At 36.0% G+C, this 19,245-nt stretch overlaps 1 protein-coding gene across 1 annotated transcript in view; it reads left to right on the top strand.

The window, feature by feature from the left end:
* dpydb (dihydropyrimidine dehydrogenase b) overlaps positions 1-19,245 on the top strand; it is a 157,911-nt gene that overhangs the window by 54,749 nt on the left and 83,917 nt on the right. The window contains exons 5-9 of the mRNA XM_042771862.1: positions 7,401-7,488; positions 7,706-7,867; positions 11,371-11,567; positions 13,095-13,176; positions 18,910-18,997. Of these exons, the coding sequence (XP_042627796.1) occupies positions 7,401-7,488; positions 7,706-7,867; positions 11,371-11,567; positions 13,095-13,176; positions 18,910-18,997 (617 nt within the window). The remainder of the gene's footprint in view (positions 1-7,400; positions 7,489-7,705; positions 7,868-11,370; positions 11,568-13,094; positions 13,177-18,909; positions 18,998-19,245) is intronic.

Here is a 19,245-nt window from a genome sequence, read left to right as displayed (position 1 = left end):
AAAAACACAAGATGCAAAAAAATGTAGGTCCATTTTGAAATCAAATTGTACTTTTAATAAACATCTATTTTAATAAATTTTATGCAGGTATAAACAACATGTAAACACTGTAAAAGGTTTTGCCACAAACTCAACTATATAGTATTATAGTATACATAAAAATAAATAATAAACAACACAACTAATATCCCTTTAAAGTAGCAGTCAGTCAAGTTTATTATTTAGTAAACTGATTTCAAATGTTTTTTCCATGAAATTTTTCTCAACTCATAGTATATACATTTTCACATCAATTTATAAAAATTTAAACAAAAAATATGTTTAGCGCACTATGAAATGTTTTATTTTTCCTCACCATATTATTTATATTTTTTATTGTTACCAAATTCTGTGTTTTAGCATGTCTAACTATTTGAATGCATAACACAACTTAATTTATTCATTTAATTTTTTTCTTAAAGTAGCCTTATAATTATTTTTCCCCCTCAGAAATTCTGTGTTGTGTATTTACATTTTTCTGGTTATCAAATGAAGGCATAAAAGATTAATTTCATCATTTATCATTTAATTATTGAAAATTAAGCAAACTTTATTTTTTGGCAAACAAAGGGGATTTACTATTTAAATTAAAACATGGAAGAAATATTTTGTGATTATTCCTTTAAATTAATGTTTGTTTCATTTTAGTAGTAGTAGTAGTAGTAATAGTAGTAGTAGTAGGCTGTGTACATTCTATTCTATTTGAGTTTTACTCAAATCAAATGGTAAAATGCTCATGAAGTGACTCTCAGAGCACTTCTGGAGATGTTGTCCATGTGTTTACGTCCTCATTTAGTGAGACGGCAGACGCTGAAATCATTGCGAGCGTCACATGCACTTCAGTGTGTGTGTGTGTGTGTGTATACCATGCGTCTGCGCTGTTCATTAACAGACACAGGCAGAACATGCAGTATTCATATTTAAATCGACTTTTGCGGCTTTATATTTACAGATATTAGTCCATATCGTGATTTGATTTAAGTGTAATGACCTACTTTTGGTTAATTAATTCAAAATTTGAGAAATTCTGTGACATTCCGCGTTAAACTGTGAATTCTGTTTTTATGACTGGATAAAGACTTCACTGCGTGTTTTTCCCACTTATCATGCGGCCACTTGCCTGATGTGAACATAATATCTTACATACTTTACATTACATACTACTGGTGAAAGGGCCAGTGTAATGCAAATATATCTGAAAGGTCTGCATGAGGATATATTGGTCCCTTCTCGGGAGACCAGTCAGATCTTGCGAGACACATCGTACCACGAGATCTGGTCACACCCCTAATAACATATAATAATATTTAGTATTTTCACATCCAGGTGGATTATTTTTTTTTAATTTGTATTACTGTCTGTTAAAAATAAATGAAAAGAAACATAGCATAGTAGATTTTTTTCATATACCGAAATCATATCGAACCGTGACCCCCAAACTGAGGTACGTACTGAACTGTGACATCTGTGTGCCGTTCCTCCCCTAATATATATATATATATATATATATATATATATATATATATATATATATATATATATATATCATATCTAACATAAGCATTTTTAATAGTATTAGTTTTATTTAACAATAATAACTCTGTTCCCAAGCCTTATCCATCCAAATAAAATGTTTTACAATTATTATTATTAAAAATACATTTTATTTTTGCATTTTTCCTCAGTAAGGGCAGGCATTCCTGAGAATGTAAACTGAAATGTCACAGGAAGACGGTTTCACAGGATCTGTTTTAACCTCCGTTTCTGTAATAAGAGGGGGAAGTAGTGTAGGTCAGGCTTATGTGAGGCTTATGGGGTTGAAAGAAAGCCTTTGTTTGTATGCAGCTATACAGACCAAGGCAGTGACTAGATTTCTGAAATGAAAACCATGCCGCTTATACTTCAGTGATCAATAAATCATTTAATTTTCTAAAATAAATGACGTACTGTGATGAACTATGGTCATACTATTTAAATGTACATTTATTCATCAACATAAACTTCAGCATGAAAGACTGTTCAGAATAACCACTTGTTCCCCTCAAACTAATGCTTATAGACTTACATCAGTGTGCATTCACAAGTAATTGGTATTAGTAATTGGTAGTTATTCAGGTGCTAAAATTCAACTCAATGATAATGTTAATCATCTAAATAAGTGTGTAAATCTAATGCAATAAGTAGAAACTGTGAAGTAAAGACTACAGTATATATAGTGTGCTTGATCTAATTATCTTCTGTTCAGTGAGTTTATTTTTTTATAAAAAAAAAAAAAAAGATGCAATTGGATGATTCTGAAAACTATAATATAGGATAGCTTGGTCAGAGGTAACTGAAATAAACACATTCCCTTATCACTTTATGTATTTTGTATATTCCATCCAGCTGTGCTAAGTGCAGACAACGCTATTTAATCTGGTTCATTAGGATTATTGATGGGATTTTCAGTTGAGGATCATTAACAGTGAAAGATTCCGCACTGCACTCCACATGTGCAGATGACAAGAACATATATTACCTCAACATCAGTCAGATACGACCTCTGTCAAATGAAATGAGTGTACATCACTTTGACACTATAGTGACATGAAGTATTACCGCGGACATAGTACTGGAGCAGAATCCTTATTGCAGAGGTCATGTTTAGTCTGACCTCCCATCGTGGGTCATTTATCGGCAGGTGCTAAGACCAAGTAACACACAAATAAATAATGAAACAAGGTGCTGAATTCAAGAGTGCAGGGGTCAGAGCTTAGTGCTTCTACTGCATTCATACAACTGAAAAACACCCAATTTCCTATTCAAAATGTGAACGCCGCCTCCAGCGCAGCACTGGGTGCAATGCTAAGGAGGTACGTACTGTACATGGGTAAATTAGTTTAACAAACTTAACTGTGACATTATTAGGCACAAGCATATATTTTGGGGCATAAATGTTGTCAGATAGTGTCATAACTGATATCATTGAGAATCCCCACGGCCTCCATTCTTAAATAATGTAAAAATCCCAGTAGCAACACCATGCAGCATCTATCAGATCTCAGCTGCAGCCCACAGAAGCTGACTCCGTTAATGACCAAACTGCAATTATTCTGCCCTTGAAACTTCAAATGCATATTAATTTGACTGAATTACATTTAAGACTTAAACGTTTCATTTCTCAAGCAGTATAGCATTGACTCTATATGTTTGTCTTCAGTGTCCCATGCTACAAATAAAACTGGAAGGTTGCTTTCGTTATGTCAATTAAGTATGATTTTGTAAGTCAGGAGACTTTGGAAATATGCCTTTCTATCTTGTACATATGCTTACCACATATTTACAAGCTATAATTTCAGTGTTGCAACACCATTACTGAACAGCATGCAACAATGTATTCAGATTGCTGAACAAACGACTCTTATGAGGATTCTTTTTAGAGAACCAGAAACACAAAGCACAACCACTGCAGACTGATTCCTGAACAAAATACTGAACCAGTTATTTTTTAATGAATAAAAAACCTACAGTGCAGCCAGTGTAGTCTGACTCACAAACAAATGACACTTATGAATCTTTTTTGAATTTCTTTTCAAAGAATCGAAAACATACAGCACAGATAATGTAGTCTGATTACTGAAAAAAATAATCTTACGAAACAATTATTTTTGATGAATAAAAAACATACAGTGAAACCAGTGTAGTCTAATTGCTTAACAAATGAATCTTTAGAACTGGTTCTTTTTAATAATAATAAAACCTACAGTACAGCAAGTGTTGTCTGACTCACAAATGAGTATTTTGAGCAGGTTCTTTTTAGTGAAACAAAAGCATACAGTGCAACCTTATTTCTAAACATATGCCTCTAAATTGATTCTAAATGACTAAAAAATGTGATACTTGAATCAGTGTGTTTACTGACTGGTTATTCATAAGACAATGTATAGTACAATATGAAAAACAAACAAACAAACAAAAAAAAAAAAATATAAAAATATATATTTATGTTGGTTCTTGAAGAACTGAATATATATATATATATATATATATTAAATGTAACAATTTTTTGATAGTTTATTATTATTATTATTATTATTATCAGGCCAATTATCAGCTTGGATTTATGTTGGTTCTTGAAGAACTGAAAAGTCTCTAAAATATGTATCAAATACGTGTTTTACATTTTATTTTTGATTACAATTAACCCATCATTTGGTGATGAAATCTGAATTTCTTTTTCCAAATATTTATTCCTTATAAGTACTAAAAAATCATTAAAGGGGTCATATGATGTAGCTAAAAAGAAAATTATTTTGTGTATTTGGTGTAATAAAATGTGTTTATGCGGTATAAGGTTCAAAAAACATTATTTTCCACACACTGTACATTATTGTTTCTCCTCTATGCACCGCCTTTCTGAAACATGTCATTTTTTACAAAGCTCATCGTTCTAAAAAGCGAAGTGTGCTCTGATTGGCCGGCTATCCAGTGCTTTGTGATTGGCCTAATGTCTCAAGCATGTGATGGAAATGTTACGCCCCTTACCATACTGTGATGCGTGTCCCGGTCAGAACACCAGCGAGACAAGACAAAAACAATAAATCCCATTACAAACGAGCCATATGTTGCATCCAGTGGGGACATAATTACTGATTATAATGACTTATACTGTCTTTTTACGGGTTGCATTGCGTATCGCGCCGCGTAAACATAAAAACATGTCTGCATTTGTGATCGGAGAAATGACAAACAACAAGCTCTACTCTCTACACTGCTCAAAACTCGCATTTTAATCATCAGTGGCAAATCCTTTACATATGCAAACGTACCTACAGACTGTGCATCAAAACAGCCGGCATTGTAGTCTTCTCTTCCAGGATCAGGATCCGGCGGCAACAGTGAGAAACAAAGTTACGCCTTCTTTCTTTGTGTGAACATTTGGGCAGCATTATGCAAATCTTCCCACATCATGACGTGGACATATGGGGGTGTGTTAGAACGAGCCGTTTTAGGATGGAGTGGACGAGACTTAACTTTTGTAAAGAATATCTCTTTGGGTTTGATACTTTAGTCCTTGCAACTTTAGGGATCTTATCTATTCTCGAACAGCTTGTAACACTCCAAAGTGAAAGGAAAACATGAAATCGCATCATATGACCCCTTTAATCAAACCATATTAAGGTACAGGAAACAAAACGTTTCAGGAATTCTTAAAAATTCCCAACACTTCTCTTAAGCCAGACTGATTTATTGCAGGTTTAAGCCAGGATTTTGTTGTGAGCCTTTTGATGTAGATGCATGCAGCCCTGATACACACAAAACTCTTAAATGAATGAAGTCATTCCCATTGACATTTACTTAAATGCATTTGCTCCCAGTCAGTCAGATATTGTACACTCAAATTGACAGGTCTTCATGAGCCAAACCATTTTTATAGATGTACCATATGTGACACTGACCAAAAATCAGAAAAGTGACCTATGATTATTCCATCTCAAGTGTCAAACATATTATATTTTCACTCTAGATTTCAACTAGAATTTCACGATCACAGGGACCTTACCTATATGCAAAGCAGTTCTGTTCGCTCTCTTCGATGGAATATACAGCATGCATTTGTTCCTCCATGAATAATTAATTGGCTAGAGCCAAATTATCCCATGTATAATTTAAAGCAGGCATGTTGTTGTCTACCAATATGGAGTTCCCTGGTCATTATGAAGTCAGCAGTATTTATAAGAGGTATCAGTCTTCACCACAATCAGTGCAGAGACATGTCTAGGATAAAACAAGTCATTTGTTTTCAGCTTTTCTTTTTCGAACCATACAAAGGGTAAACCATTATCTACTGCTGCACACCATCAGCAGTGTCAGTAGTGTTTTTAACTTAATATTTTGTATGCTTTACCTTTATTTTGTATATAAATGTGTGGGTTTTTCGTTAAAGGAATAGTTCATCCAAAAATGAAAGTTTGATTAAATAACTCACTCTCAGGCCATCCAAGTTGTAAACGAGTTTGTTTCTTTATCGGAAAAGATTAGGAGAAATGTAGCATAACATCACTTGCTAAATCCTCTGCAGGGATCAGAATGAGTCCAAACAGCTGATAAAAACATCAGAATTATCCACATGACTCCAGCTGATCAATTAATGTCTTGTGAATCAAAAAGCTGCATGTTTTTAATATACAAATTCATCATTAAGAACTTTTTAAATTCAAACTATTCCTCTATGCTCAATGTTGCTTTCTTCAGTGAAAAACTTACATCTGAATCAGGTGAGAAATATGCACAGATCAAGCACCATTTATATGCAAAGACAGATTTTGATGTGAGAGGACAACATGGATGTTTTCACTGGAGGAAGTGTTATTATGTATTATGGATTGGTATTTTGGCCAGAAGTGATTATTTGAAAATGCTATAATTATAAAGGACTCTATTCTCTGAAGGTTAGGCAGAATGCTACTCCACTATGGAACTACGACAAGTAGCGTGACAGGAGACAGAAGATCGTTTAACTGTTTATATCTCTTCAGGAAGTGTGGCAACATACATTTGAGTACTGCATTATTAGGATAACAGATGTGGTAACGTGGTTTGATCTAGAATAAACAAATGAGTTAAATTAGAATCTGTCTACATAGAATAAACATAAAGATTCACCTCAGTTTGCACCATCTATACACACGTTAATATTGCATAGAACGATGCTAATGGCATTAAACATTTGCATGTGAATTTCACGGCACATCGCTCACCTCCAGCCACATTACACATGATATGAACTCAAACAACAACTATCAGATATACAGTTGTGACATTAAAGTGTTAAATTATCACAATATAACAGGTAAATATAAAGATAAATTAACTTACATTCTTGCACGCACATTTACCATTTGTAGAAGATGGCAACAAAAACGAAACTGACAGAACTGCCATCGACATGCAGTACATGCACAACTACATCATATATGGACCAAAAAGTCTACCCATATATAATATATATAATATTAAAAATATATATATATATAAAAAACACACATAACTTTTCAACAAAAAATAAACTAACTGGTACACTAGATTTTTTTATTATTAATGATTACTGTGATGTTTTTATAAGCAGTTTGAACTCTCATTCTGACGGCACCCATTCACTGCAGAGGATCCACTGGTGAGCAAGTAATGTAATGATACCCATATGAATGTAATGTTCCCATATCTGTTTGGATAAAGAAACAAACTCTTTTATTTTTTGGATGGCTTGAGGGTGAGTACATTTTCGAAAATTTTGGTTAGACTATTCTATTAAAGCAATGGATTAAATTTTCTTTCAAGCACAAGTTTTGAAAATTAAAATGATTTTGAATTTTTCATAGATGCCTGAAATGTGCAGATGCTCCTTGCCAGAAAAGCTGCCCCACCAATTTGGATATCAAGTCTTTCATCACCAGCATTTCCAACAAGGTAACACCTATTAGAATGTTTGAACTCGCTCGCTCAGCAGCTACACCAAACACAGTTTATTGATGTTGGATTAAGTGATAATCTCATAATCCTTTGTGTATTATATTTCTCAGTTAGTTAAACACAACACATACACATGACTTTATTCAGCCAGGTAAAATCTCTAAATCACTGCTTGAGTCCATGTTTATTGTTGACTCTATGGTGTATCTTCTAGAACTACTACGGTGCTGCCAAGGCAATCCTGTCTGATAACCCTCTGGGTTTGACCTGTGGCATGGTGTGTCCCACCTCTGATCTGTGTGTGGGGGGCTGCAACCTCTACGCCTCTGAGGAAGGCCCCATCAATATTGGTGGGCTGCAGCAGTTTGCTACTGAGGTAAGATGCTCTTCAAATGCAATGGCTAAAATTGCAGATTTTTCGACCTTAAGTCAAAGGTCTGGTGTGGTGATCATTCAACTGAACTCAAAGCTGAAAAGTCTGGTCTGTTCAGGTCTTCACTCCTATCCCTATAATAATCCCCAGGCTCTTTTTAGTTCCTCTGAGAAAAGTCAGTGGTAAAGTCTTTTTTGTGATGGAATCTGCCTTTTTTCAAAGGTGTAAATCAAGAACAAGCTCAGGAAAGGAGAGGGAAAGTTAGCCTTTGCCTCTCGTTTGTTTTTTTTCTCTTCGTTCTCAATCTTTTTGAGGAAAAGTAGAAAACAAGGACATTAGAATTGAGATTTTTTTCATGTTGCATACCTAGTAGCCTACTATTTTGCGCTGTCCTGTTTTAGCTTATATTGGCTTATTTGTTGGTAAATATTTGTTGTTTATTGCCATCTGGCTGTGATTGAGTTAACAGTGTCATTATAAACACTTATTTATAACATCCAATCAGGCAAATACTGTATTGAAGTATAACCATATTTATACACTACCATTCAAAAGTTTGGAGTCGGTAAGATTTTTATTAAAGGGGACATTGGATGCCCATTTTTTCATTTTTTCTGCCTGAAATATCTGCAACATACTTTGGTTAAAATTCCTCAGTGGCCGTTTAAAACAACACCCTTTTTACCTTATCAAAAACAGCACTAATCACAGCGGCCCGTTTCAGTGCATGTCTCTTTAAAGGGGTCATATGATGCTGCTAAAAAGAACATTATTTTATTTATTTGGTGTAATGAAATGTGTTTATGCGGTTTAAGGTTAAAAAAAAAAAAAAAAACCCTTATTTTCCACATACTGTATATTATTGTTTCTCCTCTATGCCCCGCCTTCTGAAATGCATCGATTTTCACAAGGCTCATCTCTCTGAAAAGCGAGGTGTGCTGTGATTGGCCAGCTATCCAGCGCTTTGTTATTGACCGAATACCTCAAGCGTGAGATGGAAATGTTACGCCTCTTAACATATTGTGAAGCCTTGTCCGGCCGGAGCGACGAAACAAAAACATAAAACCCATTATAAACATGATATAAACATGATTTCTAGTCGTGTTTTCTTTTGGAAGGCAAAAACAAAGTAGTTTCGCTTTCTCAATGGAACACGTCACACACTGCGGCCTTGAGTGAGTGAAGGCCAGAGGCCTAGAGTGAGCCGTGGCCGGCTTGAGTGAGCAGAGGCGGGCGGCTTGAGGCGGATTCTATGAAGGAGCGTACCTTGGTCTTGCAGCAACGACATGTGATGACCCCGGGCTGGACACCACTTCGTCCACGGTGAAAGCCGATTCGGCGATCCACACTGCAAAGTTGATGTATTTCCTCAGCGACCAGCACGAATCAGCTCCAGGCATGACGAAGCGGATATCCTCTTTTGGAAGGCCAAACAAAGTAGTTTCGCTTTCACAGTAAAACACACAGCGTCTATACAACATGGCGGCAGCGGCAATAACAATACTACAACGAGAATAAAAGGTACGCCTTCTTTCTTTGCGTGAACATCTGGGCGGCGTTATGCAAATCTTCCCACATACTGATGGAGATATGTGGGGGCATGTTAGAACGAGCCATTTCAGGGGGGCGTGGACGAGTGTTAACTTTTATAAAGAATATCTCTTTTGATTTGAGACTTTAATCTTTCCAACTTCACAGATCTTCTTTATTCACCAAGAGCTTGTAACACTCCAAAGAGAAAGGAAAATTTGAAATCGCATCATATGACCCCTTTAAATGATAATGAGCTACTGCACACCCAGGCCCACTCTTCCACTTTTTGTGTATTCAGTGGTGCGTTACCCTCAATAATGAAACTAATCCACTGTGTTATCAGCAGTGTCGGGTTTGTTACTCCAAAAATTTTATTTATTACTCGCTACTAGTTACTCCCTTTAAAAGTAATGTTGGTAACACTTTATTTTAAGGTGTCCTTATTACACGTTACATGATTTAATTATGCATGATTACATGCAAGTAACCCTAAGCCAAACCCTAATCCCAACTATAACCATTTACAGTAGTAGGTACATGTATTTAATTAATATTACTCAGTACTTAAATTTATAATTACACTGTAACAAGGACACCTTGAAATAAAGTGTAACCGAGACAAAAAAAAAGAGTGAATAGATTTTATCTGAAGGAAGTCTCCTATGCTCACCAAGAATGCATTTATTTGATTAAAAATACTGTAAAACCAGTAATATTGTGAAATACTATTACATTTATTTATTTTTTTAAAGTTTATAAATGTAAAAGTTATTATATTTTAAAATGTGAGTTATTTCTTGTTTTTTTTTCAGCAGCATTTTTTCCAGTCTTCTGTGTCATATGATCCTTCATAAATCTTTCTGTGCTGAGTTTGTGCTCAGGAAACATTTTTTCTATTAGCAATGTATTAATTTCTTCAAAAAAGTACAATCTTACTAACCCCAAACTTAACTGACTGGTAGTATATACTGGTGTATATATAATTTATAGGTTTTGGAATAGTTTATTGTTTTAGTACGGAAATGTGACTAACAGAATTAATGCATAACCTAGTGACACTTTTCTTGTATAAATGCATTATGTTTAACTATACTTTATATTTTGTGTACTAAAATGTCTATATAATCACATGGTTATCGCTGGCATTTTTTTTTTCACTTATGTTGTGTCAACATATGGCAGCCTTTCTGTAGGATGACCCAGCTTTACAGTAGCATGCTTTCTTTATTTCTGAAACGGGTGTGTCCATCTGTCAAATGTCTAGCTGTCCCACCTTCACCCCGTATTATCTTCTTTTCACCTGACCAAAGTGAATCTCTCCATTTTCACATCCCCCCTTTTTTTAAATAAATAAATAAATAAAAAATTCATCCTGAGAGGTCCAGAGAGTCCTGTAAGAGAAGGCCAACTCTACCATCCCGTCAGCTGCTTTGCCCCGTCACCTCTCACCGCAGAGATGACAGCTCCTCTCTTCTCAAATGTGAAAGGCCAGGGTTGTTTATCAGCCTGTTGATTAGATAAGCCCTAGACAGGGCCATCAGCGGCTGCTCACCTCCCTTCCTCTCCTCAGTATGAGCTCGCCGACATACACAGACCAGTGCCTGCATTAGTGTAAAGCAGGAACTGTACAGTACATCACATGCAGTAAATCACATTATATGCCCAGGGTGGCTTCTGGTAAACAGTTAGTTGAGATGAGATGATGCAAACAGGGCCTGAAAGGCTTTCTGGAGCTCAATAAGAGAGGAAAGAGAATAAGCCAATCATAGCATAATGTTGTTTCATTTGGTCTGAGCGGATCTGTGCCTTTACTGTAAAAAGCTCTAGGGAGGTCAACTATGAACTGTAATTTGCACACTGATAAATATTCCAGAGGTTGCAGTGCTGGGGAAATAGGATTTATGGAAATGTGTATTTTCTGGAGCCAGAATAAAGGTGAGGTTTGTTTGAGGAGTTTCCTGTGCTCTTTTCAGGTGTTCAGTAAGATGGGCATCCCTCAGATCAGGAATCCAGAGCTTCCCCCAGCACACGAAATGCCGGAGAGCTTCCACACAAGGATCGCTCTTATTGGTTGCGGCCCTGCCAGCATCAGCTGCGCCTCCTTCCTGGCTCGGCTAGGCTATGACAACCTCACCATCTTCGAGAAACAGAAATACATTGGTGGCCTCAGGTAGAGTAAATGTTTCTGAATGTCTTTCTGCTAAACTAACGTTTATGAGGCAGTGATCGTCTTTACCTCAGCCTGAAAAGACAGTGCTTGTCTTGGTCTAGCTGGTGGAACACTGCAGTCGTGTTGTTCTCCAGAAAAACATTATCAATGTCCCGTCATATTCATCTTGTCAGTAGTCTAGTTTTTGTTGACAAAAATACTGTAGGTTGGTTAACTGTCAGTCAAATAAACAAGCACTAATATATTCATTATAATAGGCTTTTAAAGACAAGTAAACTTACAAAATATTATCAATATTCAAAAACATTTTGTAAGGATAACTAATGTGTTATTAGTATAAGGATATTATGTATGTTATTGATAGTATATTAAAGATATGCAAACTAATTATACATACAATTAAATGTGATTAAATGTGATTTTGTGCATTTATTTATTTGTTATTATTCAATTTCATTTTATCATTAATGTTATTTCTAAATATTAGTTATTTACCATACCATTAAAAATTTGGGTTAAGATTTTTTTTTTTTTTTAAGTTAATACATTTATTCAGCAATGATGCATTAAAACATTTTTACATTACATTGTACACTTGTTTACATTGTTATTATTATTATTAATATTATTATTATTATTATTATAAAATTATTATAAATAAATGCTGGTTTTTAGCTTCTTGTTCATCAAAGAATCCTGAAAAAATGTATAGTTTCTACAAAAATATTAAGCAGCACAATGTTTTCAACACTGATAATAATCAAATCAACGTTAATAATAATCAAACCAAATCAAAATAACTGGAATGATTACTGAAAGATCACATGACTTTGAAGACTGGAGTAATGATGCTGAAAATTCAGCTTTGCCATCAGAAGAAGAAATTACATTTTAAAATATTAAAGTATAAAAAATAAATTCAAACTTTAAAAAAAAAACACAGCATTACTGATAAAAATAATCCTCTATTAAATAAATGCAGCATTGGTGAGAATAATAGTCTTCTTTTAAAAACATTTGAAAATAAAAACTTTTTTTTTTTAAACTTAATAAACCCAAAAGAAGTGTATATCAGAATAATGCTCATTTAATTATTTCTTTGGTTTTGTGTTGGTAACATTAGTTCCTCTGTTATATGTTTCTCCTGGAGCTTTACTGAGTGGAACACATGCTTAAGAGCAGAGGGATCAAATGTGCGATTTGGACAGGTGTTCTTTGCCCCAAAGGTTATTTACTGAAGAAGTCTGAATTATAAACCATCATTTTATCCCCGTTATTATTCACACATGATAAGTAAATGAGATGTTGCCGATCTCGTCATATGCACCATACCTTTCATTTGAGTCATGTTTTTGTTCGATTTGCATAGTGTCAAAGCAACTGGATGCCATTCATTTTCAATGAACAGAGCTTAGCAGACTGATCGATCAGGGCATCCTGATCATGACTAATCAATATAATGCAACAAATAAACAATTGCAAATGTTTTAAAGTTGTGTTTATGTGTCTCCCTGTCTTTGTTTGCAGCACTGCTGAAATTCCTCAGTTCCGTTTGCCCTATGAGGTTGTGCAGTTTGAGATTGATCTGATGAAGGATCTTGGCGTAAAGGTAACAGTGAAAGAGAGATGGGGCGGATGTCACATCCTTCCAACCCATCAACAGTCAAATGTCACTGACATTAATAACCATGCAGGGAAAAAAGCAAGCTAACAAAACACAATTAAAAGCCACATTAATGAGGCAAGTGGCAAAGACATCCATCTGTCCATTGCCTGAGAGCTGTGATGGTGAGAAATGGCAATCGATAGTCCTCATCTAGATCACCTGACCATGAATAATTAGATTTTAGTCTTGAGAGAGCTGGAGAGAGAGAAGGGGCGAGAGAAAGGGTTTCTCAGACTTGATTGAGGTTGGTTAAGGTTAGGTAAGGGGCACACTAAGTCCTTTACATCAACACTTTATTCATTTTCAGAAAGAAAAAAAAAATCTGCAAAATTCCATTTCCAATTATTTTAATTGCGAAAATGAATGCTAATGCTAGGATTCCACCATGTTCTGTCAACAAAAAACACTTAATTTTGCTCAAATCATTCGTTTTTTTTTTTTTTTTTTTTTTTTTTCAAAAATGAAATGTCTAAGTTCTCTTGGTCCTAAACAGACATACAAGTTCACAAAAGTCATCATTACAATCGAACACTGAAATGTACTAATATTACCATCAGGGCTCTGAACCGTTTCAAGGAACGAAAATGAAAACTGGAAACTAACGAAATTTTATAGTTCCGAACAGAATCGAAAATTTGAAATGGCCATTAACCGGTTAATAACGTTGTTTTATCATTCCATTTAATATTTGAAATTTGCTGTCAACCAATCACAAATTCCAGTAGTACTGTCTATGCAAAAAAGGCTGAAGTCAACGAGTGAAATGTCCGCTCAGCTGTGAACTCATCATAGGAAATTCGCAATGGCAATGCATCACCCTTACAGATTATCTGAGGATGAGATGAATTCAACAGATCACACGCACCTGCAGCGCTTCTGTGAATGGATAAAACAGAAAAACTCTAGGCTTACATAAAAGGGAATATAGGCATATACGCTAAATATATTTCACTTAAATCATATTGACAGATTAATGAAACGAAAGAAAAAATTTGCTAAATTACGGTTCATTGTGACACGTTCCAAAGTTTTCAGAAAGGAAAACAAAACATCAGAGAGTAGTTTGAATTATTTTGCAAAAGCTTTAAAGTTTGAATTATTATAAAAAAAGCTTGACAGCTTTGAAAAAAAGTCTTGCTTCTGTATAACCAACTAGCGTTGGTATGACCATTGCGCCGATGCCTTACGCGCACACACAACATAATTTTGCTATATTGAAGCCTGTTCATTATCAAAATAAAATATAGTTAAAGAAACAAATAATGCTTCGTTGTACAAAATTTGTTGCGTTCAGCGTGACCGCGCCTCACTGTGCTGATATAGCCAATGTTTTATGTCGATGAAAGTACAAACGCTATATAATAAATAATATTTTAGCATCCAGATACGTCAGGAATATGGAAATATTTGGATTCGTGCCGAATGAGAGAGGTAGGCATCAGCTTCACATTAAATTAATTTGTTTTTGGATTTAAAGTTTTTATAGCCTAAACTTTAGAAGATTTGTTTTGGAGAGAAACTAATAACACTTTTTATTTATTTATTTTTTCACTCTCAAAACGCAATCTTATACAATACAAGTGTTTTTTTAACAATGCAGCAAACATTTTTAAATATCTTAAAAATACTCTTTATACGCTTTCTAGTCTTTAAAGTGTTGATAGATTTTTTTGTTGTTGTTGTTTGTTTAGTAGCCTACATTTGGCCAAAATCTAGAAATGATGATGCTGTATTGGCTGTGACTAAGCGCAGCCGGGTTATTGGCTAACGTTACCAGATCTCTCTTTTTTTCCTTTTATTTTTTAGTAAAGAAAATGCTGTATTTTATTATTATTATTATTATTATTATTATTATTATTATTAGGCAAATTATGGGCAAAGAAATTTTTTTTAAAAAATAACGTTATTAACCGGTATTTCTTCCACCCGAACCGGTTTTGGAATGGTAATAATATCAGAGGGACGCAGGAACAGAAACGTTAAAATATCGATTCTGCTCGGAGTGAACAGATTGAATTTTTTTTTTTGTTTGTTTTCAAGCTCTGATTTCCATTAATTGCATAGGCTTAACAATATGCTAAATTATTGTGAGTTTGATTTAGGATGACAAATCTTTACCATATCATTTGCTTTTTAATTTATGATATAAGTTGATATTAGATATACACTACTGCTCAAAATTTTGGGTATTGATCAAAGGTAACTGTAAAGAAATTTATAATGTTAAAAAATATTTGTTTCAAATAAATTGTGCTGTTGATCTTTCAATGAATCATGAAAAAAGTTGCACAGTTATTTCCACAAAAATATTAAGCAGGATAACCGTTTTTAAAATAATAATAATGATAAATATTTATAGAGCACATTTATATGTGTCCCTCATTCCCTGAAGGAGGGAACAGAGATGTTACATCGACACTGACATTAGGGCTCTCACTTGGGAGCCCAAATCACCTCTGAGCATTACAAGAAACAGCCAATGAGAATCGAGTGGAATTTGCATGTCAAGCCACTCCCCTTACATATGGGTATATACTGTAAGATGGTGGCGTGCATCCACTTATTTAGGTTTGTGCTGAGGAGCCGTGAAGCATCCTGGTATTCAGTGCAGTTCACGGTTGTGGCATGAGTGATGTAACATCTCCATTCCCTCCTTCAGGGAACGAGGGTTACATACATAACCAAGACATTCCCTATTAGTCAATCACGTTCGACGTTACGTTAGGGGTCCCTGTGGAAAGTGCCACAACACGAACTGTGTTGCAAAAATTGAAGGTGCAGTTTCTGACAAGCAAACATGTCAGGACAGATGCTTCTCAGTCCATAGTCTACGCAATGCCCTATAAGCCAGATCATCTTTCAAATATATGGGCTTACCAGGAAGGCTGAAAAAAGGGATGTTCCTCACAATTCTAGATTACAGCAACCGTTGTGTTGCGGAGACACATCTCAATAGGAATGTGAACAGTAAGACTGGTTATAGGACCGTCTGACAACTGTTGTGACCTAAGTTCGGAAGAACACAACAGGAACTGACAGTAAACAAACATTCTATGGAAGACACGGATTTACCAAGGGAAACTGTACTGTGAAAAAAAATAAAAATAAAAATAAAAAACATGCAGGGTTACCAGGGGAATCTCATGTACGGCACTAAATCCAGTAAGTCCAAGTCTCTGCTAATGCCTGAATGCCACAGGGTGTTGAAAGAATCGACCAGAATTCACCAGATCGTGAACTTACTGGAAGAAGATAAGCGCACATATCCTAACCAGAGGAATGACGCCATAAGCGCAGAGATCTGGTGGGCAAAGTTCTCGACAGTGTCACTGAAGAAGCTGTCCTGGGAGACAGGGGCGTCAAGAAAGAAGACTTTGTCGGCGTCCTGCATCTCATCTAGGTTCCACCAGAGATGGCGCTCCTGGACTACCATAGTAGACATCACCTGCCTGAGGGACCGCGCTGTGAGCTTAATTGCCTGAAGTGCAAAATCAATCACCATGCACAGCTCCTGCATCAACCCCTGGTCAGAACTACCCTCGTTAAGCTTTTTAAGCGCCTTGGCCCAGTTCACTTGCAGGATAGCCATGGCGTGCAGGGTGGAGGCAGTCTGGCCCGCAGCACTGTAAGCCTTGGCATCCCGAGCTGACGACAGCTTACAGGCTTTGGACGGGAGGCATGGATGGTTCCTCCAGGTGGAAGTGTTATGCAGGCACAGGTGCACTGCAACCACCACACTCAACCTGGGGAACGTCGACGTACCCCTTGGCCGCCCACTGGCCGCCCGAACCACCACTGTGAGGAGCAGGACAGGTGGCCTGCATTCCTGACCATAATCCTTAGATCTCTCTTGTCCCTAACCAATATGGCCCCAGGATTTTTACCACAGGGACCAGACTGGGTAGAGCTTGAGGGAAGCCTCATAATGAATGAGAGCCATGACATCAGCATAGCCATGGACATGCATTCACAAGTGCGGGCATGAACCATCCACGAAAGCCGTCTTAGCATGCTTATGTAACAGATTCCAGCGAGTAGGTGCTGTACAGGTAAAACCTCACTCCCCTGATCTCAAGAGGAGAGTGAGTGACTGATGCTAGTGACTGCATTCTTTAGCCTCCTTGTTAGTGCATCCGCCTCCCATGACGGAGACCCGGGTTCGAGACCCACTTGGGAGAGAGGGGTTACACTGGTGCCGTAACAAGAACGAGAATGGGAGAGAGGGGTTACACTTACTGTCCAGACACCTGAGACAGCAGTCGTGTCCAACATCAGAGGTAAGGAATATACCACACCCAGAAGCACATGGTTGGAAAGTCATCTCGAAAGACACTCTTGACTGTGCAAGCTGTAGGATATTGCTCTTTTAAGCTGGAGAACCCTGGGGTGGAACATGGCACTTATCTGTGCTGAATAGGTTGAACACACAGCTGAATGCAGCCAAGAATCTCTTGCAGACTGTCGAGTGTTTCTCAAATTTCTCTTGATAGGAGAAAGTGTGCTCACAAAGCGATCGGCTCCAAAGCAAATATCTGAATGAGTGGATGCACACCACCATCTTATATAAAGGCATGTATAGGTAGTGGCTTGGCATGCAAATTCCACTTGCCAATTTTCATTGCATTTTTCTTGTAATGCTCAGGTGATTGGGGGTCAGTGTTGACATAACTTTGAACGTGACTGACTGATAGGGAACATTTAAAATTTTACTGTTACTGTTTATACTGCATTATTGATCAAATTCTTTCAAAAACAAAACAAAACAAAAAAATCATACCAACTTCAAACTTTGAACAGTAGTTTATATCAGCCATTATTGAAAATTGAATTGTGCTGCTAATTTCCTCTGTTTTTAAAATCTTTTAAACACTAATAATTTAATAACAGTGTTAAATGTAATCTTTAGCAAATCTCAAAATGAATATAAATTTTTCATACTGTACACTATAATGTTGTGATGCAGAAATTCGCCTGTAGCATTCAAAACAACTATTTATATATATATTTTTTAGTTATTTTTAATATTGTCACATGAAATGATCAACTTATGACTAACGGTCAAAATTTCAGTATCATCCATTCCTTTTCCTTTACCTTGCATATGTTAGTTTTTTTTTTATTAATGTCATGTTAGCAGTCCATGTTGGCATCTGTCTAATTTAACTGGCTTCTACTAGGTGACAGATGAACTGTTGCAAAATACTGTACAAACTGACTGGAAGCACAACCTTTAATGTCAACCTCAAAATATATGGGAAGCATTTTGTCCAGTTTGATAAGCATGTGTATTTTGCTTTTCTAACTGTCAATGATTATATTGTTAGCTGTACTTTATTATTTGCTGTGTTTGCTCTCTTTATTATTTTATTAATTTTCCCCTACAGCCCACAACCCTTTAAGAATAGACCTGTGACCCACCGCTTGTGAACCATGGGTCTATTTGTCATTTGTACACCAACAAAAAGTGGCACAGTGACCATAGAATCACTCTGTTTGCACTAATGTATCATAACTATACTCGTCTGTATACAAAGGTTCCAGGATGATTGATGTAATTATATCCTGGAATTCACAGCAGCATAGAATATTTGACGCTAACATCATTTTTTGTGAATAATACAGACAGATGGAGGCAGCTGAGACAGATGAAGTGTGGATCTTTTTTTTTCTCGACAGGTTGTTCTTGAGAAGGGACTGGGGCAGAATGGGATGACTCTGACCTCGCTGAAGGAGGAGGGCTTCCAAGTAGTCTTTGTTGGCATTGGTCAGTCCCTCTCTAGAGTTTATTTTGCCTCTTTTGTGTCTACTCACCTGTGTCTTCTTTTTCTTTATTTGAAAAAAAAAAAACTATGTGTCTGTTTGTGATGTGCTTACTGACACCCTGTGTTGATAAACTAATTAGCCTCTGCGTTAAAAAAATAAATAAAAAATCTGTGTTCTTATACATTGGAGGTCACTCAGTGAAGATAAAAACACTTTTTTTCTCTCTCTCTCTCTCAAGGGAAACACATA

This window comes from Cyprinus carpio, chromosome A2, assembly GCF_018340385.1.
Source record: "Cyprinus carpio isolate SPL01 chromosome A2, ASM1834038v1, whole genome shotgun sequence".
Classification (NCBI taxonomy): Eukaryota; Metazoa; Chordata; class Actinopteri; order Cypriniformes; family Cyprinidae; genus Cyprinus; species Cyprinus carpio.
This window is presented reverse-complemented; position numbering and strand designations above follow the sequence as displayed.